Source organism: Mus pahari, chromosome 13 (assembly GCF_900095145.1).
Source record: "Mus pahari chromosome 13, PAHARI_EIJ_v1.1, whole genome shotgun sequence".
In the NCBI taxonomy this organism is placed as follows: Eukaryota; Metazoa; Chordata; class Mammalia; order Rodentia; family Muridae; genus Mus; species Mus pahari.
In genome coordinates, this window is record NC_034602.1 from 27941147 (window position 1) to 27965828 (window position 24682).

The 24682-nt window shown below is 51.8% G+C and overlaps 1 protein-coding gene and 1 pseudogene across 4 annotated transcripts in view; one reads left to right on the forward strand and one right to left on the reverse strand.

Annotated features, from left to right (window-relative positions):
• Sh3bp2 (SH3 domain binding protein 2) overlaps positions 1 to 24682 on the forward strand; it is a 38898-nt gene that overhangs the window by 8262 nt on the left and 5954 nt on the right. The window contains exons 1-7 of one of the 3 annotated variants that reach the window (XM_021210403.2): positions 9854 to 10012; positions 18196 to 18335; positions 19398 to 19500; positions 22189 to 22306; positions 22695 to 22765; positions 23630 to 23718; positions 24008 to 24076. In XM_021210403.2, the coding sequence (XP_021066062.1) occupies positions 9885 to 10012; positions 18196 to 18335; positions 19398 to 19500; positions 22189 to 22306; positions 22695 to 22765; positions 23630 to 23718; positions 24008 to 24076 (718 nt within the window). In that variant the 5' untranslated portion in view covers positions 9854 to 9884. Of the gene's footprint in view, positions 1 to 9853; positions 10013 to 16731; positions 16943 to 18195; positions 18336 to 19397; positions 19501 to 22188; positions 22307 to 22694; positions 22766 to 23629; positions 23719 to 24007; positions 24077 to 24682 lie in introns of those variants that run through there. The other 2 variants (XM_021210402.1, XM_021210404.1) reach the window with 2 other exon arrangements.
• LOC110330385 lies at positions 14856 to 15061 on the reverse strand (annotated as a pseudogene). Its single transcript, XR_002380958.1, has one exon. The product of XR_002380958.1 is annotated as a DNA-directed RNA polymerases I, II, and III subunit RPABC4 pseudogene (transcript).

The window sequence follows — 24682 nt, forward strand, 5'->3', positions numbered from 1 at the left end:
CACCTTTAAAAGCTGCCTCATGCTGTGGCTGAGGCAGGCTGTCTCAAAACAGGAGGCGAGGTATAGGAGGCCTGGCCTTGGAAAGGGTTGAGCCATTAGATGGGTAGAGAGGATTCTCCCCTTGCCCCTGATTGGCCTCTTCTGGCTGACAAAGTCTAAACCAGACTTTTGAAAGAAGGCCAGGCCTGGGCCTCCAAACAATGGGGTAGTGTGAGGGTGCCTGGGAATGTTCAGGTCAGCTGGGTACTCTGTGGGACCATGCTGAAGGGTGAGGACAGGAGCCAGCTAGAGGCCGTGAGTCATGGTGTCCACCACCAGGCCTTTGAGGCCCTGGGTTCCCGGCTGAGGAGGAACAACCAGCTCTCAGTTCCGCAAGCCAGGGTCTGGCCTGCACCTCCTTCCTGCTTTTGGTCCCTCTCCACAGTTCTTCCTGTGTGTCCCCTAGTTCCTTCCCCCTGGTCCGTCTTTTTCTCTCCCTCACTGTCCAACCTGAGACCTGGGCCTGGCTACAGCAGGTCTCCACAGCCTCTTGCCTACTGAGGCCCCAGCAGAAGCCCAGACGGCCACCTGTGCTATCTTTGATGGCCTGTGGTTCACCCCAAGAGGAACCCAGTGGAAGGGCAAGGTGTTGCCTAAAGGGAGACCTAAAATTGTATAAAGTATGCCGCAGGGATTCAGACTAGTGTCTCAAGTTCAGGACCATCTGGGCGACATAGCAAGACCTTGCATCACCAAAAGGGGGTTTGGGGGTACACCTGAGTGGTAGAACACTTGCCCAGTGTGTGTGCACGCACGCGTATGTGTAACCACACTACTGTAGAAAACACATAGCAAAACTTAAACAATAAAAGGTAACAAAATCCAAAAGACTAAGAGATAAAATAAACCCAGAGAATAAAAATTAAACAACAGTTTGGAGCAACTTAAAAATAGCAATATTTAGCTGGGCGTGGTGGTGAATGCCTTTAATCCCAGCACTTGGGAGGCAGAGGCAGGCGGATTTCTGAGTTCGAGGCCAGCCTGGTCTACAGAGTAAGTTCCAGGACAGCCAGGGCTATACTGAGAAAAAAAAAAAAAAGCAATATTTGGTGGTGGGAAAGGGGGGAGAGCCATTGGATTAAAACAGAGCTGAGGGTAACATGGAGGGTGGGCAGAGGGGGCAGGTCAGCTGATTCAGTCTGAATGGGCCCTACCTATGGCAGGGTAGACAGGGGTCAGAACATTCACAGGAAACCATGGCTAAGAATGAAGGCCAGGTTTGGTGACTCTGGACCCTGGAGTTCACTGGGTGAAGTGCTGGGTAGTGCCCAGGCTGGGGTGAGGTGCTGGGTAGTGCCCAGGCTGGGGTGAGGTGCTGGGTAGTGCCCAGGCTGGGGTGAGGTGCTGGGNGTGAGGTGCTGGGTAGTGCCCAGGCTGGGGTGAGGTGCTGGGTAGTGCCCAGGCTGAACAGATTCAGGAAGCTTGATTTTGTGTGGCTCAAGGAAGCCAGCGTGATGTGAAAAATCCCCAAGTGTTGAGTCATAGAGGCTGGAACAGCCAAGGCCATCAACAACCACAGGGATCAGGGCTGGTGTCTGACCCTGGCAGACCCCAGCAGACAGCTGCCGTGGAAGGTCTGGTACAGTGGCCCCGGGCCAGCACTGGGACACTTCAGGTGCTTACTCAGTGTGCCAAGGCTGACCCCTGACCTCTACACATGGCTCTGGCAAGGATTGCCTGCCTCACTTCATCCCCGCCCTCCCTTGCCTGCGTGAACTTCACAACCACATACAATAAGCCCAGTGTGTTCCCTCGGTGTGTCTGTGCCCTTGTGCTGGGATCCCAGCTCAGCAGGGTACCCTTACCCCAAGGACTCTGGCACCAAGATGAGGCCCAGTGCCTGCGACAGTCTTTGTGAGTCGTTTGATTTAGTCCTTAGAATCCCATTCTCAGGAAGAGACGTGGCCTGCCGCAGTGCAAGGGGACAGAGTTGGGACTGGTGCATAGGCCTGCATGGGGCCCAGGCCCGGGCCCAGGCCCAGGCCCAGGTCCAGGCCCAGGCCCAGGTGCTCAGCCCTTGCCTGCTCCAGCTGAGCACTGTCCCCGTAGCACCTCTGTCTGGCACGTCTAAAGGTGTGTGCACCTTCTCCTGTCCTGACTCCAAGGCCTTCACGAAAGCTTTCCTCTATCCGAGGCGCTGTCTGTGCAACCCTCTGGTCTGGCTAGCTCACATGAAACGCTGCTTCCCAATGCCGGTTGATGTGTCACTGTGTCTGGTGGGATGGATGTCACAAGGATGTGAGTCAGAGGTGGCCACTTCCACAGGTTATTAATAGGCAGCCCCACATTCAGGATGATGCCAGCCTTGATCCTGGTCTTCAGGTTGTGGGATGTGCCCATAGACAGCAAAGCTCTGACTGCCTCCCTTTGCCCCTAGCACTTGGGTGCCAGAGTACCGCTGGCTGTGAGAGATGGGGCCTTCAGCTCTTCAGTACCACAGGTCTGCTTCACTGCAGACCGCGGTGAAGCAGATGCCTGTCCCTCTGTCCTGAGTCCCAATGGCTCCTTGGACTAACCAGTTTTTGAGGAGCAAACAGGTCTGGGCTTCTGCTTATTTGCCAGAGTTTTCTGGTATGTGCATCTGGTCCCTGGCCTCCTACCTGGAACCCCGCCTTGTTTCCAGAAACTGGGACCCAGCACTGCTGTCCTCAGGGAGGGTGGACTTTCTGCCTTTGGGGGAGTACAACTGTCTTTCCAGGGATGGGCCCCAAGGCTGCTCTGAGCCAAGCTTAAGGGGAAATGCCTTCCAGGACCCTGGGACTGTGAGGCTACCTCAATGACTCCATGGAAGGGACAGAGTTGGCGCAGGTGACTATGAGCTACCAAGTTTGTAGCCTTGGCACACGGAAAGATTCCTTGGTCTCCCTGGTCCAGCTGTAGGCAGGATCCTCTCTGGATTCCTGACTCCATAGCGGCTGCATCATGTGCCTATGATGTAGGTGTCCCCAGGAGGGGCTCGTGGATGGGAGCTCTATCTTCTCAGCTGCTGGATGTTGGAGAGGTAGAGCAGGCTAGACCTGGGAAGGCCCCGCCTTTGCTTGCATTCTTTATCCAACCAGTGCTCAACGTTGACCTCAGAGGAGACAGTGTTCCACAGTTATTAGTAGATTTTGCCCCGACTCTATTCCTATGGACTTCAGAGAATCAGGAGAAGCTCGGGGGCAAAGGGTGAATGTATGCTGCCCACCAGCTTGCTGCTCTTGTTTTATCATCACAGATACTGTGAGGAAAAGCTCACCCTGGGATGGCTCAGTGCCTGCTCCAGAGTGCATAGCTTCAAGGACATCTTTCATGTAAACAGAACCCCCTTTCCCCTCTTAGGTGAAGAAGGTGGATAAATGTGACTAGCCCAGTGGTTCTCAACCTTCCTAATGCTGAGACCCTTAAATACAGTTCCTCGTGCTTTGGTGACCTCCAACCATAAAACAATTTTCATTGCAACTTCATAGCTATAATTTTGCTATTGTTATGAATCCTATTGTAATTATCTTATATGTAGGATATCTGATGGGTGACCACTGCAAAAGGGGTCATTTGATCCCCAAACAGGGCTGTGGCTCATGGTTGAGAACCACTGTCAAGATGGTTTCATTTGGCAAGAGAGCACCATGAACTGAGTGCCATGGGGTATTGAGGTACCAGCTATTGGGAATATAGACAAAGCCTATAAGAAGAATCTGTTGCCTATGTCACACTGGACACTGCAGGCACATACCAGGACATACAGGGGATGGACTTAGAGAGATCCCTGTGCCCAAGAGCTGATGCTGGGGAGGATCTAGGTAATGGGAGGAATACAAAGGGAGCCAGACTCTGTGAGGGACTAGAAAGTGTCCTTCAGAAGGAACAGTGGTCTGCACATGGGGCCTTGGAAAGCAGGGAAGGTAGAGTTAATTCCACTGTGTGGCAGCCGGGCAGTGGTGGCTCATGCCTTTAATCCCAGCACTCGGGAGGTAGAGGCAGGCAGATTTCTGAGTTTGAGGCCAGCCTGGTCTACAGAGTGAGTTCCAGGACAGCCAAGCTATACAGAGAAACCCTGTCTCGAAAACAAACAAACAAACAAACAAACAAACAAAACAACAACAAAAATTCCGCTGTGTGTAACTAGGATGCATTTTGGTGTGTTTGGATCAAATTCAGACACTGTGGGGATGCACTTCAGCCAAAGGTTGTGGGTATGATGGAGTGCCTTGCCAGACCTATGGAAGTGTAATGGAAAAGTGTTGCCTGATGTCAAGCAAGAGAATTTCCAAAGCATTCTCTGTCACTTCCTCAATTCTCAGTGTGACTAAAAAAGGCTTTGCCAGTGGAAACTGCGTATCCTGGAGTAAGCCGGTCACCTCACTAGATGGCCCACACAGCGAGAGCTGTGGGATCTATTTCTCAGATGAAGAAACTGAGGCTGAGAGTGAGTTACAAGTCTGGGGATGGGGAAGCCAGGCCTGAACCCAGTGAATCTGTTGTCTAACCACTGAACCAATCCGTTCAGAGGTCACTCGGGTGGAGAGAGGCTCATTAGATGAGGAACTTGGTATGGAGTGCCAGTCTTAGGGGGCAGCGCCAAGTGTTTAGTGCTAAGGCCTGGATCGTTGGAATGCCCAGGCTACCTGCACTGGGTGGGGGAGGGGAGTAGTGGACTCCTCTGAAATCAAGCTGGGCAGGACCATGAAAGGTGCAGGCTGCAGTTGTGGGTGAGGTGCCGGGAACTCGGGGGTGGACCTGGTCTATTACGTCAGCACTCTAGAAAGATTTTTTTTTTCTCAAGTAATTAAAAGGTGGAAATTTGTCAGTGTTTGTGATGAACTGAAGTGTGAATCCTGAACCGCCTCTGCTGGCTTGTGGTTTGGGGCAGGAGAGCCATCGCATCAGGCCTGTCTCATTCTCCCCAGCCCCACCCACCGACAGAACCCTTCCCCAGGCGTCCTCCTTGAAGTCAGTGTGCTGCCCCCTTCTGGCTAGTGCGGATACTGCACCAAGTGTGGGATCGCCTGGAGCCCTGGAGCTCGAATTGCCAGCTTGCCCTGAGCACAGGAGTCATGCCACCATGCAACTCAGGCACACTTACTAGGAATAATGATGATATGGGACCTGGGAAAGGAGGGCCCTGCTCAGACATCCCAGGACGGGAAGACAGCGTGAGCGTCCTTGTTGCTATGCTTTGTGGTAGCAGCCTAGCACCCTGGCTCAGTCTTGTAGCTGGTATCACCCCGTCAGTATCCTAGAGCGTCAGTGAGAAATGGCTACAGCCAACATGGACATCAAGTCTACGAAAGACTCTTACACTCATCGGTTTAGTTCTGAGTCACACATTCTGGACTCAGGGATGTCCTGGGTGTAGCCATTCTAGAGATGCAGCCTGTGTACGGCCCAGGCCTACCTTCTAGTTCTTCATCATCTATCTCTTGGGCCCCTGGGGATTTAGTGGTGACATTGGTGGGGAGGGCTGAGCTGCTGATGCGATTCCCGAGAATGGGCAAGGTTCTAGATAGTTCTAGCCTCAAAGGAAGTGGCTTCCAGTTTCAAAATGTAGGTGTTGGGAATGGCCAGGCCCTGGGGCAGGAAGCAGTGGTCTTGCCACATGCCCTCAGCCAGAGAGCTGGTGTAGCCTTTGCTGTGTTGATGAAACAGCTTGATGGAGCCAAAGAAGAACAGGAATGGGGGAGAGATAGACACCAACAGTTTTGGTGGACTTGAACCAGGTATGGTACCCATACATGGGAAGCCAGCTTAGGGTCACCCCTTTGGGACAGCGTTACAGAGCTAGCCACTCCTTGATAGGGTGTGTCAGGGAGTAGGTCAGATTGAAATGGAAGGCAGCTGGAGGATCCCATCAAGAACTTGGGTGAGGCTCCATTCAGGACTACCTCCTGTATCTTAGCTGAAAACAACAGAAGCTTAGCCTTCACAGTTCAGCACTTATGGGTCCCAAGCCAAGGTAGAGGCAAGGCTACATTTCTTGCTTGCTTGCTTGCTTGCCTGTCTGTCTGCCTGCCTGCCTGCCTGCCTGCCTTCTTTCCTTTCCTTCCATCCCAAATGCTGCACCCCCACAAAGGCCCTCCATCCATCCCTCTCCCCTTCTCCTCTGAGCGGGTGGAGTGCCCCTGGTTATCTCCCAACCCTGACGCATCAAATCTTTGCAGGGTTAGGCACATCCTCTCCCACCACAGCCAGGCAAAGCTGTCCGTGTGCCAGGGACCTTGTCTCAAGGCTGGTAGAGGGAGCCTTCCCGGTTTGCTGTGGCTCCTGGTGTTTGGGAGGCCTCACTCCAGTCTCTTGTCTTTACATGGATTCCTAGGTCATCCTTCTTTTTAAAAGGCATGTCTCACTCTGTAACCCTGGCTGGCTTCAAACTCACAGAGACCCACCTGCCTCTGCCTCCCAAATGCTAGGATAGAAGGCATGAGCTACCATGCCCAACTACTGTATCATCTTAAGGGAGGTTTGTCATTGGCCAATCCAAGATAGGAACCTTAAATTACATGTAAGACCCTCTTCCAACCTAGGTTATGTCTACAGGTTACAGGGAGCTGTCATTGAGACCAGGGTACCATATGACACAGAGGAGCACCATGCTCTCTAGACCACCCACTCCGCCGCCCAGGACAGACTTCCTGGGAATCCTTGAAGCACTTCCTCATTGTGCAGTGGCAGAATGGAGCTCAGAAAGGGGAGAGGGCTCCAGATCAGGGAGGGTCAGATGGGTGGGCCTTAGACTGGCAGGGAAATGGACGTAAGTCCCGTAGGAGTGGCTGATATAAAACATCTTATTTTGAGAGGTCGAGGTTACCCTTGGGTGGTTCTCCCACCCTTACCAGGGCTTAGCAGCCATCCCAAGCCTGGAATATTCTTCTCCTTGCCCTTGGCACACTCAGTGCCTGAGCTGTGCAGACAGGTGGTCAGCAGACACCAGAGTGCTAGAAGTGGGTTTCAATCCAATACCACTGATCCCTGGCTGTGGGTCATATCTGTGCCACCCTCCAAATCTCTGTAGGGCACTGATGGCAGCAGGGCCACTCTCTTCTCAGGCTTGAGGTGCTGGGGCATGGCCAGCACTTGAGCCCTTTGGATAATGTCAGGTGCTCATCTCACTCCTGTACAGGCTGAGGCATTCCAGGATGTGAATGAAAGAAAGTTCTTTGTTATTTTAATTCTGATTAATCTTGGACCTCTGCTTAGCTTTGCCGGCTATCTCTCACCTTCTCTGGTAAGTGCCTTGAGTCTGGTCTGATGGAGGTGAGGGTTCCCAAGTTTGGGAACTTAAGGCACCAGTGCAGGGTAGAAGTCAAGGCAGCCCAGTGCTGGTAAGGATAGGCTCAGTATACACCTTCCTGCTTGGATTCTGGTGTTACCTCACATTGTAGCACAAGGTGAAGGTGGTGGAGTGACCCTCATGGAGGGGTCTTGAATGTCCTCTGTTTTCAAGTACATGACTGGTAGTGTTATTACCTGACTAGCCGAGTAGGCACTTGGAGAAATTGAGGCCTGTGGAGGTCACATACTTCAGAACTCTTAAAGGCTGGGATTTAACACTGGTCTGCCTCTTGCAGAGAACCCTTTGTTGGGGCTCTGACTCCCCTATAGACTTACAGGTCAGAGCCTGGGGTTGGAGACCTGGTTAGGGTAGTCAGGGTGGATGTGGCTCACTAGGAGTGTGAGAACAAGAATTGGGTATAGGTTTGGTGCATGCCTCTGCTGTAGGTTGGATCTAGCCTTTCATTTGTCTGGTAAAGGGTAACCTATCTTTAGAGAGCTGGCTGGCTCATCTCCTGCTGGGATTCAATCATCTCTGTCCCTAGAGACCCTGGCTTCTCATTGCTTGAGGAGTTCTCTGAGCTCCCCCATGCTGTTCACCCTGAGCCCTCCCTAGTGTGACTCCTTCAGCCTATTTCTGTTCTAGAAATCAGAACTAGGGTTCTTCTCCAGGAAATCTCCCTGAACTTCACACGTCCTCCGGAGCCCACAGCTCCTGGGTGCCCGGTGTCCTCTGGAAAGCACTCCATTGGTTTGTACTCAGTGCTGCATGCTTCGGGGCTCCTCAGCTGCCCCCTTAGCTCAGCCCTGCTAAATGGAAAGGAGGACAGTGAGAAGGACATCTGTACCCCCACATCCTATTCACACCTTGCCCCCAGCTTTCTGCAGCAGGTGGGGACTTGCCTCAGCGGGCAGAGCCTAGTGGCTTAGGGAGGCTGGGTATCCGTGCCTACCCTAAGGAGGCCCAGACAGCAGAGATGAAGCTGTCTACTCTTTAGGAGAGAGCCAGCGCTCTTTAGCCCACTGGCCACCTTGATGGCCCGGAGATCTTGGCTTCAGAGCTGAGGCTGCCGACATAGGGAAGGCGGGAGCTCTTTCATCAGCAAGCTGCCCGTTTTGAGTGGTTGACACACAGGCCTGTGCCTGTGAATGGTTGGGTACTTGCACAACCAGTCATGAGGTTGATCTTCAGGGCTATTGGCGTCAGAGGCACAGACAGAAAGGTGAACCCCTGGAGCCGGGGAGAAGGGCGCTCTCATAAAACCTCTTGGGCAAAGTAGAGAGGCTACAACTCTTGGGAACCCCGTAGTCTTTGACCTCAGTCCTGCCATGAGGTTGGCCCTCAGTCTCAGAGACCCCCCTTTCCATCCACCTCTTCCTATCCTGGAATTGGGGCTCAGACAAGGAGGAGCAGGGTACTCAGTGGCTGGGGTCGGAACTCCTGCTTCACCACTTAGTGGTTTCCGGGCTAGAGCAGGTGAAGACACTGGGCGTGTGGGAGCAGAAATGCCTGGAAGGGGCTTACTCTAAGTGAGCCACTGGAACAACAGCAGCGTGCTTGTCCCCGAGGCTGCGTGGACAGAAAGGCTGCTTTCCAGAAAGCCAGATGTTAGCTGAGCTGAGGTGGAGAGGTGACTCAAAGAGTCCTTGTAGGAAGAGACTGATGTCTGGGCTCAAGCTCCTTCCTGGGTCGCTCAGTTTCTTGGTGTCAAAGGGCACAGAAATACCCATCTTGAAAGTCACAGTGCAAGGCACAGTTCTGAGTACGTGCTTTGTAGGGAAGAGCCTGCTGGTGCGGGAATGAGCTCCCAATGGGAGCTATCAGCACCGTCTTCCTCGGGCCAGACACCCTAGTCTGTGAGGGGCTGTCTTAGTCAGGGTTTCTATTCCTGCACAAACATCAGGACCAAGCAAGTTGGGGAGGAAAGGGTTTATTCGGCTTATACTTCCATACTGTTGTTCATCACCAAGGAAGTCAGGACTGGAACTCAAGCAGGGTAGGAAGCAGGAGCTGATGCAGAGGCCATGGAGGGCTATTCTTTACTGACTTGCTTCCCCTGGCTTGCTCAGCCTGCTCTCTTATAGAACCCAAGTCTACCAGCCCAGGGATGGCACCACCCACAAGGGAACCTCACTGCTTGATCACTAATTGAGAAAGTTCCTTGCAGCTGGATCTCGTGGAGGCATTTCCCCAACTGAGGCTCCTTTCTCTGTGATAACTCCAGCTGTGTCAAGTTGACACACACTAGCCAGCACAAGAGCTTCATGGTCTGACAGCTGAGTTGGCCTTGAGCCTCTGGCCAGGAAGTTCCACAGGAAGCTATCTCTGTCACCACACAGCTGGCCCCAGAACTGAGTAACCTCAGCGGCCAGAACCCAGCAGGCTGCTGGAGTAGTGCGCTGGGCCCCAGGTGGCTTTTAAGACTTTGCTGTGGGGAAGTTAGGAAACGCCTTCTCCTTGGGACTGCCCAGTAACAGGAAGTCCCAAACTGGAAGGAAACCCTGTTGGCCCCAGCTTCCCCCACTCCGTGAAGCCTCCCGTGCTGCTCTGCAGGCTAGGCAGTGCTGGGAACAGCCAGGGCCTTGAGGATCTCATGTCTGGGGGATGCAGGTTGCAGTCCCTCCCCATAGCCCCTGGGCTGAATAGCCTTTCTGGATTTAAGGACACCTGTCCCCAGCAGGTCACAGGAAGTTGTACCATGTGTTGGGTCAGTGCCATGAGGTAAGTCGAACAGCTGGATTTGGGGTTCTGGATATGACTCTGGCCTAGCCACTGCAGGACTTGGAGCGGGGGAGGGGAAAGGGAAGACCATAGCCCTGACCAGGGTAGGGGTAGGGACTGATTGGGACTCAGGCCTGTGAGAAGCAATAAAGTCCGAGGAGATTGGCCTCTATCAACTTAGCCCTTATAGCTGAATGGTCCAAACGGAGCCCAAAGAGGAAACTGGCCATTAAAACCCTCTTAAGACTCCATTATATGTCACCCAACAGCAACTGTGGGGAGGTGGAAGACAGCTTGCCAGAGTAAAAGGCCAGGTCTATGAGCCCATCCTACTATAAGCCCTGTCTGGGGTGGTCTTGGGGTTAGGTTCTGTGTCTACACATGCGTGTGTGTGTGTGTGTGTGTGTGTGTGTGTGTGTGTGTGCATGTGCGCTTGAGAGGATTTGAGAAGTCTTGGTTGCTTGTTATGAGAGTGCTATGCTCAAGGTTCTCACATAAAGTGGATAATCCAAGGCCACAGAAACCTGACAGTGGGGGGCTGTCCTTGTGAAACTGACAGGGCCGCAGCCCCTGTGGCTGTCCTCCGGCCCCCCAAGTTATCTGGTATGGCTGGTCTTTGGACCTTTCTAGAATTTTGGTTTTGATTCTCTAACAACGATTCTGGGAAGAGGAAGGAAGAAAGAGAAACTAAGAGGGAAGAGCTTGTGAGGCCGTGTGAGCTGGGGCAGCCCCGGGGGTAAGGCCGTGCGCTGCGTGGGGAAGGGTAGAGTGCTCTGTCTTCCTGGATGAATACTGGGCGTGCGGCTTTGGATGAGTTGTCGGCTTCTTTGACTCTGGATATCTTCATTGGTGACGCGGGGATGGCCCTGGTTGGCATGTCAGGGTGTTGTGATGATGTGCGTTGGTCCCTGAAGAGCATAGAGTCTGGCCTATGGGGAGTGGCCAGTGCAAGTCCTGAGCCCTTCTGAGCCTCAGTGTCCTCGCCTGTAAAGTGCAAAGCAAAGCCTGAGTTCACGCACCCTGTCAAGGCTGATGAGCTGTCAGGCCGTGGGGCGGGGCCAGGCTAGCTTCTAGGGGCCACTCATGAAGGGTCTTAGGAGACTGTAAGTGTGTCTTTGTGTGTAGATGAGTGTGAATATCTAGGTGATTTCCATATATGTTTGGTATGACTGTGTCAGCAAGCACATGTGTAAGTATGTGTGTGAACACATGAGTATGCTTTTTAAAAAATGCCATTTTAAGCACTCGGGAGGCAGAGGCAAGTAGATCTCTGAGTTCGAGGCCAGCTTGGACTACAAAGTGAGTTCCAGGACAGCCAGGGCTATACAGAGAAACCCTGTCTCGAAAAACAAAAACAAAACAAAACAAAAGTCATTTTAATTATGTGTGTATACGTATGTATGTATGTATATATGTATGTATGTGTATGTATGTGATAACATATGCACATGAGTAAAGTTGCCCACAGGTCTAGAAGAAAACCATATCAGATCCCCTGGATCTTGAGTTACAGGCAATTGTGTGCTACTGATGTGAGTGCTGGGAACCAAAGGGACCCTCTGCAAGAGCAGCATCCACTTCTAACTGCGGAACCATCTCTACAGCTTCAAAAGCATGTGCATGAACACATGAATAAGTATGTGTGCGTGTGTGATTATTGTGTCTGGATGTGTGGTTCAGTTCCTACGAGAACAAAAATGTCTTAGTTACTTTCCAGTTACTTTCCAGTTGCGGGGACAAAAACCATGATCAAGGCAACTCATGAAAGAAAGTCCTTAATCTGGACTTTAATCAGTCCAGAGGGTTAGAATCTGTGACCATCACGCAGGAAGCGCGGTAGCAGGTAGACAGGCGTGGCATTGAAGCAATACCCGAGAGCTTACATCTGATCTACAAGCACAAGGCAGAAAGGACTAATTGGGAATGTTGTGGGGGTTTTGAAACTTCAAAGCTCACACCCAGTGACACACCTCCTAGAACAAAGCCACACCTCTTAATCCTTCTCAAACAGTTCTACTAACGGGGGACCAAGCGTTCAAATATATGAGCAATTGGGAGCCATTCTCATTCAAACCCCCACAATGAGTATATGTGCATGTGTATGTGTAATATGAGGGTTAAGTTGAGATCATGTATACATGTGTGTACATGAGAACATATGTATGCACAAGTGCCCCAGTGGTGGTACCTGGTTTCTTTTTCCCTGGGCTGGAACCCCCACCCCCGCCTTACCCTTCAGCTTCACAAAGAACAGCCCAGCTTGATCACAGGAATAAGTGTGCTTCACATAGGCGGGGACATATCTGCAGGTGTCAGGGGCTCTCAGAGCTTCACAGGCCACGCCCTGAACTCATGGATAGGCTCATATATGCATGTATACATGCACACGCATCAATGTGCACACACGTATGTATGTTGTGTGAATGTAACACCTGTGATGTTAACCAGGTGTGCAGAGCCACCACGAATGTATGGACCCTTGCATACATTTGCAGGTGGTGACCTCTCACCCCTGCAGGTCCATAGAGCCCCAGGGCAGGCACAAGCCACAGAGCTTGTCCTGGCTGCCTTTGTGGCACAGAGTGGTTTTTATTGAGTGGCCCAGTCCGTATCCTCTAGCAGCCTCTGGAAACAGTGTTACCTGAATCAAGACCAGTTATGAGAGAAGGGGAGGGAGGAAGATGTACACAGAAGCAGAGAGACTTGACTTGGAGAATGTGTGGCCGGTGTCCAGCCTTCCTGGTGTGCATGCAAGCACAGACATAAACTTACAGGCTCAAATGCATGTCCACATACACACATGCAAACAATGGTCTCACACCTTCTACGCGGTCTCATGGGCTCTAGCCACAACCACTGACTTGCAAAGGCCTGGTGTGGGGCCGGGGAGTGGCCTGCAGCTACAAGCAAAAGGATCTACAAAACACATTGAGAGCCTGGCAAATGAGTTCTGACCCTGCTACCTCAGCCTCTTACCGAGGGAGGGGATTTGTTGCGAGGCTATCAGGGGACCGGGCTCTTCCATGCCTCCTCTGCTGATAGGGACTCAGTGGAAGATGAGGGCCAAGTGGGGTTTGCACTTATGTCTCCATACTCTCCCTCAAATCTCTCATCCGCAGTGGCTTAGCCCACCGAGGTTGCCGTTCCTACAGAGAAGGGAGCTGGGCATCCCTGCTCCATGAACTGTCAGTTCCCCGGTATGGGTGAGTTGAACTGTGCTATCAGGTCACCGGGTCCGGGGTGGTGCTGTGGGTACTGAGGTGGCTAGTCTTGTCACTGAGCGGCTAAGAGTCTTCATTCTGTGCCCAGGCATGCCAGGAGTTCTTGAGTTTCTCTCCAGCTTTCCCAGACACAGGTGGCGCTGGAGTCTGCAGGCTGGGCTAAAACTCTCCGGGAACTCTTATCACAACATGGTAGTCACACACCCCCGCCCCCAGGTGGCACATTCTCTTTCTGCTTCCAGCCAGGATGGGCATTGGGTCCCTGAGCAGGGTCACCTGGTGTCAGGCAGGGCCTATGGGGAGAGGGGTTGTGATTCCGGTTCTGAAGTGCGAACGTTCCTAGGAGAGATGAGGTAGAGCATCACTTGGCTCTCATGACACCCTCTCCACCAAGGTGTTCACTGGCCGCCCGCCCACAAGCTTTCACCCTGCCCACCGTAGGGTGGTAGCTAGGCCTCCTCCTGCTGGCCGCTGAGTGGAAACAAGATGGGGCTGAGACTGCTTAATTCTTGCACTCAGTCCCACCCAAGCATGGAGCCAGGAGGAGGTAGGCTACATCTTCCCTTGCAGCAGCTCCAGACATCAGAACAGGGCTCTGTTTCTGCTCCCTTCCACAATCTTCAGTCCAACTACCCACCAGGAGCCACCGTCTAGTTTACTTGGGGTATTCTGGATTCCCACTCTGTGCTGGGCTTGCGGGTAAGTACGTTTGGGGGAGTGATAACCTACTATGGCCAGTGTCAGGGGGAAGGAAGGCTGTGTCACTAGCCCCAGGCTGGGGTCATGGGACCAGCCACCAGTCCTGGGTACTCAGAGGAGGGAATACTGAATCTCATTTGTACCCAGACTTGTTGCTAGCACATCCTTCCACCTTGCAAAACCCACTTATTAGTCCTGATAATTTATGACCTCCTTGGGATTTATGCTACATAAAGCCATCTAATCATTGCTTAGGCTTTTTTGTTTTTGTTTTTGTTTTTGCTTTTTTCTTATCTGGACACTTGATTTATTTGTGTCTGCACACCAAATGTATGTAGTGCTTGTAGAGACCAGAAGAGGGCATCGAATCCCCTGGAACTGGAGCTGCAGACAGATGTGAGATTCCAGTGGGTGCTGGATCCTCTGCAAGAATAGTCAGGCTCCTAACCACTGAGCTGCCTGTCCAGCCTGACATTCAATTTCTTTTTATTATATAGTTGCCTTGACCACACTGTCCGTACAATGTTGAAAAGAAGCAGTGGGATCAGACTTCCTTACCTTGTTCCTGCCTTTCAGGAAACTGAAAATGTTCGGCATTTTACTTCCGGTTGTAATAGCTGTAGGCTTTTCTTAGATGCCCTTCGTTAGGTTCAGAGAGTTCCCTTCTGTTTCTCTCTCTCTCTCTTTCTCTCTCTCCCTCCCTCCCTTCCTTTCTTCTTTCCTTCCTTTCTTTCTTTTTAGATTTATTTATTGAACCAAAATTTCCTTTATACAAAGTATTAAAATACAATTGCATTTCTAAAATGAAATCATAGGTATACAGTTGTAGTCCTAAAGTAAATTAAGTTAAACACTATACATTAAAGAGAAATGTCAATGAGGCAAAAGTATGAATGAAGACACTTCTGAACTCCCCCATTCCATCAAGCATCAAAACCCACCAATCTTTTAGTCCTTTTCTTGTACAGTATCCTGTATCCACATCCTCTGCATCTGATTGGATTCCTGGACTTTATCTCATTTTCCGTGTGACACTCTCCACAAATATATATCATTGGCTGCTGCTTTGGTGGTTGAACATCTTTCTGGGCGTCCATTGTTAGTGCCTCCACAGCTGGAAGAAGCGCCCCTTCTCTTAGATTTATTTATTATTGCATTTTTTTAAATGTGGTGTTGGATTCAGTTTGCTAGCATCTTGTGGAGAATGTTTATGCCTATGGCCAGAAGGGGATTTGGGGCTGGGGATACGGCTCAGTTGGTAGACTCCTGTCTAGTTTCAGTCCTCAACACTGCTTAAGGCAGACGTGGTCATCCTCGCACTTAGGCTATGGAGGCAGGGAAATCAGAAGTTCAAGTTCATCCTCAGCCAGCTAGCTAGTTCAAGGCCAGCCAGAGCTACATAAGATTCTGTCATAAAAAAGATACACAAACAGAAAACCTCAGAGATGTATTGCTCTGTAGCTTTCGTGTCTGTGACAGCTTTATCTGGGTTTGGGTATTGGGGTGATATTGGCCTCATTAGCTTTGCTCTGTGAGTTTGTATATGGTTAGTGCTCTTGGAATCTAACATTTAATCGCTAAATTACTTTACTTGCAACAGCAGGCAGTGGAAACAACCTGGACTAAGGTGAATTCTTATGGGCTTGGGTTAGCAGAGTCTGTGCACAGAGACCCAGAAGGTGGGGGCAGAGCAAAGCACATATAAAAGGTCGAAAGTAGGGGTGGGGCTGGATTAGGAAGTGCTAGAGTGTTGCCAGGTGTGATAGTGTACAGCAGCAATACTAGTACTTGGAAGGCTGAGGCAGGAGGATTTCCAAGGTAGAGGAAAGCCAGGACTACAGAGTGAGACCCTCTTTAATGCCCTCCGGCAGGATTGTGTTCATAGCATTTAGAATAAAGATGTAATGGGGATGGTGTGTTGGCTGGAAGGTGAGGAAGGGAAATTGGGGGAGGCAGAGAGAGGGAGAGGTGTGGCCTGCTCAGAAGCAGTGGAGGGGGGGATCTGAAGTGCGGAGTGGCTGGAAGAAGGAGGCAGCTTAGTATTCTGGGTAAGATGCTCCTCCAGAAACCAACACCTCAGGCAGGCAGACTCTTGGAGTGAAAAAGCTGTAGGAACTTCAAGGCTGCATATAGTAGGAAGGGGCCTGGAGAGCTTGCCTAATACAGAGGCTTGGGTACCAGGGAGAAGAGTCTAGAATGGCCAGTGGATGGGAGTGAAGCCTGAGGACTATACCCGAGCTCTCTGAAGGGCAAGTGTGCTGCCTTCTGCCACAGATAGTCCATCCTGGGGCAGCCTGTGTGATGATGGGAGATGGAGGAGGGAGGGTGCCTAGGGGTTCAAGGGGGCTTTACCACCCTTAGGCAGCCAGGAACACTCTTATGGGACTGGTACTCACAGAAGCCCAAGTAGGTAAGAGCTGCCAAGGGCTGGATCACTTCTTGGAGGAATGCTGTCCCGAGGGAGACCTATGGAGTGGACATCAACAAGGTGACATGATGAGGTACTAGCATAGGAAGTAGGGTGCCATAGAAGCTCATATCCAAGGTGCAAACTGGTGGAGATCCACAGGCAGGGACTTCGGGATCCTCAGATGTTGGGAATATGAGCGTGACTTCCTCGTTCGCATCGGTGGCTTCCTTGTTTGTCTAGATGGCTCTTAATTCTGGATTATATAGGCACACGTTCCCAAGTTTCCACTTCTAGTAGCCCACCACCCTCAGTGCAGTGGGTGGAGAAACTGACGTGCGGAGGGGCGGGTCCGCTTCCTCACCTGGCCCTTAGCCCTTACACCGCCGCCCGCGGGGGGAGGAGCCAGGGGCAGCTCCGGCCTGGGGCTCTACAAGCTATGGCGGGCTCTGGGTCGCGGCCACGGAGCTGGGGCTGGCGAGAGACAGGCTCCAGGGACGAGGCTGCGGCCGGTGGGCCCAGCTCGGGACCATGTCGCTGTTCACAGGGGAGGCGGGCGCTGGCCGCCCCCCGGAAGCCGGCTGTGCCCGCCGCGTGGACACCGTGAGTACTGATTCTGGGGCTCGCGATCTGGGGCCCCAGCCCTGGTTCTGAGCACCCACACTCAGTTCAGACTCCCACCCCTCAGATCTGGGCCCCCAGCCTCTGCACCACGACCCGGAGACCACAAGTCCCTGGAGCCCCAGGCGCTATCGGGCGTCTACTCTGAACAAAGACGAGCATGGGCCAGCCAGAGTTGGCTGGCCAGGGGGCTCCGAGAGCCTGGCACGCTGTCTGTCCATCTGCTAGCACGCCATGGGCATGGGAGTGGGCACCCTCCTCGCACTCCACTGCTGTGCTGAGACCCGTGGTTCCCCCTTGGCCCTGCGCGGGGGTGTGGTCGCGCCATTGTTCCAAACCTCCGCCTGTGGTTTGAGGGTTTGAGGACCAGTGGCTCTGACCTGCTGGCCTGGACCATAGACCAAGTGCACTTGAGTGTTAATGGATCTCTCTCTCTCTCTCTCTCTCTCTCTCTCTCTCTCTCTCTCTCTCTCTCTGTGTGTGTGTGTGTGTGTGTGTNNNTGTGTGTGTGTGTGTGTGTGTGTGTGTGTGTGTGTGTGTTGGGGTAGCCAACGGAACTTAATTTTCTAACACATTTGGTGGTGTGAGGTGAGCCTGGCCGTTGACAAGAGCTTGATTGATTTCCATCCTTTTTCCTTTCATTTTCAGATGCAGTAGGTTTCGCCCGCCTCAGCCTTCTGAATGCTGAGCTTTCAGACTTAGGCCACCCCGGACCTGGAGGGTTTTCTGTGGGTGTGTTTGGGGGGGGGGAGTGGTGGCACTGTAGAAATAGGAATCCCAGCAGCCTGCTCTTCTGGATCTGGCCCGAGTCATCCCACTTTGTTGAGAGCAGCCCCCCCCTTCCCCTCATGTAGCACCTCAGGGGTCCGAAGAGGGACCTGATGGGGTGAATGGGGGCACCAACAGAATAAAGCCAGGTTAGGGGCAATTGTGACTGGCACTTGGGGTTCCTTACAGGAAGGACCCTCTGAGTCTTGATACTCTGGGCTGATAATGTGGATATTAGCAAACCTGCCAAATGGTCCTCATGGCACTGATGACAAGGTGTGTGTGTGTGGCACGGTCACCCCCGGAGTCCCACTCAGAAGCCTGGGGACTTAAGAAGAGTCCTCCTCCACTGGCCTGACCCTCCACGTTGCCGTCTAGATCTCAGCCATGCCCTCCCAAGACCCCCTGCCAACAGTTCCCCCGCTGTCCTCCCTGGCTGAGTCCTGTCTCCTCTGCCTCAATTGCAGCTTCATGGCGGCTGAGGAGATGCACTGGCCTGTCCCCATGAAGGCCATTGGTGCCCAGAATTTGCTGACCATGCCTGGTGGTGTGGCCAAGGCTGGCTACCTGCATAAGAAGGGTGGCACCCAGCTGCAGCTGCTCAAATGTGAGTCACTGGGTCATGGGAGTTTCAAAGGGAGGACACGGTTCTGCTTCTCCAGGGCTCTAGTGGGTCTCCTGAGATTTCTTTTCCTTTTCTGGCAGCTGGCACACCTAGGAAACCTGATGAGTTCCTTACACTGGACCTTGTCACAGGATCCACCATAGTATAGCCAGGCAAAGTGAGGAGGGACGTTTGGTGCACGGCACTGACCAGCTAGCTAGTCATGAGTGCGTCAGTCTGCAGCCAAGGCTGGAGGTCCTCAGGGGGGCCTGATAGATCTGGTCCCTCAGTGCTGGTCTTGCCTTGTATGTGACTTGTGGGTGAGGTGGTGAGTCCTGTGGCACAGAATGGTCCCATGTGCCAGACCAGGAGCCAGCCGAGTGTCAGGCTGCTGAAGGCAAAGAGCGCGAGAGCCGTGCCCAGCTCTGATCAGCACGGACACTCCATGCTTTTGCCCCTGGGGTGCCCTCTGCCAGGGATGTCCTGCCCCTGTGTTACCTGCCTGAGACGCTCTAACTGGACCCTGTGTGATGGCAATGGACAGATGTATGGTCTCCAAGGAAGACCCCTAACTAACCTTTCCCCAGGGTTAGGAGGGGCTGTTCTGGGCAGGAACAGTAGAGCCTGAGAATAGCTCCACCTCGCTGGCTCTCATCAGCCAGCTCTGGGTGCCTAAGCTCTGCTCTCCTTGCCCTGTCAGGTCCTTACCTCCCCAATGGACCAATTGCTCCAAGCAAGGCTGCCATGGCCTCCTTAGGCCTCTGGTCCAGGCTCCACCCTTTCTTACTGTCCCTTGAGGCCTTCATCTACCCCTTTGGGGTCAGATTTTGTGGCCAGGCCTTCCCTGGGGCGGTGCTCCAAAACTTGCCAGTGTGCCAGTGAACTTCTTTATATTTGACCCCAAAGGAAGTCCAAGGAAGGGGCAGCATGCCAGCTCAGCTCCCTGCTCTACCTTCTGTAGTCTCGGAGGTCTGCTTCCAAATTGCCCAGGGCCTCTGGAGACCTCCCCAGAGTAGAGCTGACTGGTGGCTCCGTGGCTCACCTCTGCCACTGAATTGTCCCCAGGGCCCCTCCGCTTTGTGATCATCCACAAGCGCTGCATCTACTACTTCAAGAGCAGCACATCTGCCTCCCCACAAGGTGCCTTCTCACTGAGTGGCTACAACAGGTGAGTGTCCATCCTGTCTGCTCACCAGCCTCCCATGCAGACTGCCCTCCCTCTCAGCCTACAACACAGAGCCAATCCCTGGCTCTCTGAGATGGCCTTCATCTGCTTGCTGGTGTTATCCTACTACCCTGGCCTTTGCTGAGGGCAGGGGGTGCGACAATATGTGTGGGGTGAGGCTGTTACTAGCAGCTTCTTGGGGGTTCAGGTACCGAGGGCCTGAGTGGCTTATTTTGCAGAGTTCCCGTTCAATGGCCACCCTGTAAATTCTGTGTTCAGTCTCTGATCCTGCTCCTCACTCACCACACCCCTTTCCAGGGAGCCCAGACTCCATCTATCCCAGGCCATCCTAAACTCAGGCTCTTCATGGAATTTCTGGCTCTAGGGTCTTCCCAGACTCCAGTTCAGTTCCCTGCTACATTATGGGCTGGGATCCAGCCATAGTCCATGAACTTCCTTCCCCTCAAGGGCTTCTAGACTAATGGGCAGGTATAGCCTGAGCCTCCCGTCCCTGGGGCAGGGTAGTGGTGGAGTCACAGAGTAGGACTCTGGTGATGGCTTTAAAGTCTGAGGGTCTTGGGGCTTTCTAGCGCTCTAATTATACTGCATTGCTGATGATAACATCTAAAGAGTCCTAAAAACTGTCTTGCTCTTTCTGAGGAGAAAAGACTGGCTTAGGCCATTAACACCTGTAGCCTAACAGAGGCGGATTAAGCAATGCAGTCTTTGTTCTATCTCAGCAGGAACTGCTGGGCTCTAACTTTCAGAAGTCATAGGAAGGGAAGACACTTAGAGAAGTGATTATAGAATTTATTACTAAGTTGTAAAAAGTTTCCAATGAGAGCTATCTAAGGGGAAAAGCGAAAAGATCCTAAGCGGGGAAAGGGAAAAATTCTCTAAGTGGGGAAAGGGAAAAGATTTCTACTCTAAGTGGGGAAAGGTGAAAAATTTCTACTCTATAGATTTCGCTCATCTCTTTGTCCTCAGTATTCAAACATCTTTCAGAATACATGATCACATGTTACAAGGTTCATCACAAGTTCACACAAAAAAATCAAATCATAAATTGAAATAGAAGTTTACAACAGTGAATGTTTGCATGCATGTCTATTAGGAGTACTGGCTAAACGTCCATCACCTGACTCAGGCTCACTGAAGGTTTAAAACCATAACTAAGTTATTAGTAAAGTTTTGTATAGATAAATCCAGTCGATATTTTATCTTCTGTCCTAGCACCTATAATAAATCTTTAGTTCCCTTTTTATGAGCTTTGGTGAATTGTTTTACAACCTCTTGGAATGTGCTCTGAGTAGGAGAAAGTCTGGTTACCATCTAAGAGCAATTAACTGGTGACACCTGGGAGACTGGCAGAGTTCTCATGGCAGCTTTGATTATCAGGAAAGGACCTAATCTCAGTCCCATTAACAAAAGAGCTTAATAAGGCCGGGCGCGGTGGCGCTCGCCTTAATCCCAGCACTCGGGAGGCAGAGGCCTGGTCTACAAAGTGAGTTCCAGGACAGCCAGGGCTACATAGAGAAACCCTGTCTCGAAAAACTAAAAAAAAAAAAAAAAAAAAAAAGAGTGTAATAATCACAGATATAATTTTAGGAATTCTTATAGGATCATCATTAAGACTTAAGTCATCTATTTATCTGTATAGCATCACTGCAAGACAGTACCTCTTTGTGGATCTGCAGAGATCTGCTCCAAAGGGATGTGCTACTGCCTAGTGATTGTTATATATGTTTAATAATAACAGGAAAAGCATATTAATAGCAGTAATCTTTCCTAAAATGAGTCCCTCACAGCCTTGCTTAATGAGGGTGCACCTGTCACAGATTATATAATAATCCGAAGCCGGCCACTTCAGGATGATCACCTGCTAGTTATTAACTTGCCCCATTGTGGCTCCTGACAGCCTATGTGTTGGTTTATTGGTCGTCTTGAGTTCTTATGGCTTTGGGGGCTGTAGGGTACCCAGGCTCTTTGCCTTGTAGCACTGTAGCCCTGCACTCTGTTCTCCTGGGAAGTCCTCAGAGATCCAGCACTTTCCGGAGCTCATATTCTGCTAACTCCCTGAAGCATCTAGGTATTCTACTAAGACCATAAGCAGACAAAGACTTCAGATCCGCCCTTACTCCCCAGGGCGGAATCAGTTCAGGGGTGGGCTTTGTAGTAAGAATTCTGGAATTTTGGTTTCTTTAAAAAAAAAAAAAAAAAAGCACAGATCTAGTATAAGACTGTGTTTTTGTCTTAACCCCAGGTGTGGGGATATGGGGCTGCATAGCAGCAGCTGACTGATTTGCCCTGTGCTCTAGCAGGGGCATGGTTTTGCCCAGCTGCAGATAGTTTCTGTAATTGTGTGACTTTGGAATTCTGGGAAATTTTCAGAGGGCATATCAATGCTAAGTCCCTGAGAGGTGGGGTTCATGGTTGTTGGTTGTTCAGGGGGATTGGTTGCAGTTTGTTAGTAGTCTGCTCCAAGAAGAAACAAGGAGAAAGAAATTAGATTCAGACCTATCCCCCACCCCTTTCCTCTACAATCCTTTCTCTCCTACCTAGTGATAGTGAGTGAAACGGGGGATAAAAGATGGGAGAAGAACCCACTAAGTAGCAAAAGCCCAGCCATGGGGGTTGATAAGCCCGTTTCTTGAGTGGACAAGCTGGTGACTTCTGGCAATGTGCCCTCAGAGTGATGCGGGCAGCTGAGGAGACCACATCCAACAATGTCTTCCCGTTCAAGATCATTCACATCAGCAAGAAGCACCGAACGTGGTTCTTCTCAGCATCCTCTGAGGATGAACGCAAGGTGATGGGCAGGTAGCAGGGCCCCAGGAGCCAGGCAGCACTTGCTGGAAGTGCCACACTGATCATGAGACTCTGACCTCCCATGAGCTCTAGACAGAAGGCTAGGATCCTGAAGAGAAAGACTTGGTAGAGGTATATGGGCAGCCAGGTGGAATAGGCCCACAGCATGGTGCCTCTGCACACGAGAATATGCCAGCAGGGTATAGCCTGAAATGGGCTGGGGGTGGGGGGCAGTTGCAGCCCCAGGAGGGTGGTTTCATGTCCGAGCCACACGATCTGTGCTGGACCTTGGTGGCTACTGTATAGAGCTAGACAGTGATGGGAAGAAGATGGAGTGAGACTCCATTCTGGGCAACATCATACTAACTATGTCTGTTCCTAACCCACAGAGCTGGATGGCCTTGCTACGCAAGGAAATTGGCCACTTCCATGAGAAGAAGGAACTACCTCTAGACACCAGGTACGTCGAGGGATGTGATGGGTGGGTGGTGGTCCCAAGGGCTTCTTGGCAATTAGGGTTCCCTTCTAGTCCCTGAGGACTAGACTTATAATCACTTCCATAAAGGTTTTTCTGGAGGTGCCAGGCAAGCTTCACGTGTGTGGAAGCACATGCTGCTTATGTAATCATGTACAAGTGTGTATGCAGCATCTCTGTTCTTGTCTGTCTTCCAGTTCTGACTCTGTCTTAGTCTTTTGTACTTATTTGTAACTCCTGTGTGGGGCTCATATGTGCCTATTCCATTCCCCTACTGCGCAGGCCCAGCATTTACAGCTCAGTGTTGGATTCCTGGCTCCCTGGTGTCTACTTTGTCTCTGGGGGAGTGTAGTGTTCCTGGTCTCAGCATCCTCACCCATGAGGTGGCCCAGCAAACAGCAGTGGCTCTCTAGGGAACATAAGTCATTCCTATCGCAGTCAGTGAAACTGAGAGCCAGAGAGGGCCAGGAACACTCAAGGACCTGCCCCGGGGTCCTGGACTGAATCCAGAGCTCCTGGCCATTGGGTTAGACAAGACATAGACATGTGGACCCAGTTCTGACACACCGAGCCAGTCAGGGTGGCTAAAACCACAGTGGGGGCAAGGAGGTGGCACCCATAGATCGTCCCAAGCCTCCAGTCCCTATGTTTGTCCATGTATATACATATCCAAATGTCTCTCTCTGTATGACCTTTGTGTCCTTTTGTCCATACACACGTGAGGGATTATCCTTGTGTCTGTATATGTCCATATCCGTGTGTGGCTGTGGTGTTGGGAGTGTCCCCGCATGCTCACAAGGGCATCACCTAGTCTAGTACTCATTGCTTGCTCCTTTCTCTGGCTTCCAGCGACTCTAGCTCAGACACGGACAGCTTCTATGGTGCAGTTGAGCGACCTATAGATATCAGCCTGTCTTCATATCCCACGGACAATGAAGGTAAGACCATCGCTTCACCTGTGATGTATGTCCTCATGACTGCTGACAGTGACCCCGCTCGGGCTGCCCAGAAGGATAGAAATGCATATTTGGCTTTGTGTCCTGCACTATCCTCTGGCAGAGCGACGCAGCTTCTCTGCCTCTGACCTCGGGCAGTGTGAATTCAGGTTTCAGATCCTACCTCCTCATCCTCAACCCCTGCCTCCTGGGTGTCCCGTTCTCAGGAGTGGAACAAAGTGCAGTGGGCCCCCAGCTATGTTGTGTCTCATCTTCCATTCACTGCATGTAGATTACGAACATGAAGATGAGGACGACTCGTACTTGGAGCCTGACTCCCCGGGGCCCATGAAGCTTGAAGGTAGGGAGGGTAGCTGGGGCTGGGGTCTCCTTGGTCAGTAGAGACTAGAGACTGGGACCAAGAATAGAGCCTCTCCTAGGCTGGTGGGTCTTCATTGTTTGGTTGGGTCTCTCTGTAGCAGTGGCTGTCCTGAATCTTTCCTGAATGGGCTGTCTTCAAACTCTAATCCACCTGTCTCTGCCTCCTGGGTGCAGAATTAAAGACATGTACCACCACACCTAGCAGGTTGTGGGTCTTGCTCTGGGTGGACTCGGTTTCCTTTGCTGTGATCCAAGGATTCAGAGGCTCAGGGCTGGTTGGCTTTACTTGTTCGCTCCTGCCATCTCCTGAATGAACCTTGTATGGATGGAGGGTCAGGAGAGAGGGGTGGTCCTGGAGGCTGACAGAAAATGAAGGGACACTGGGAGGTGGATTGATCTGAGGTAGGCCCATTGCCCATGGCAACCAGTTCTCTGTGGATCATAGCTCTAGGCCAGGTTGTCATCTTTGGCTCAGTGTTCACTGCACCCCCTGAGGCACAGTCTCCAGAGCAGATGAGCGTGCAGACACGTATATACGAGTGACAGGGAGGGCCAGGGCTGGGGAGGAAGGCCATGTCTGTCCTTC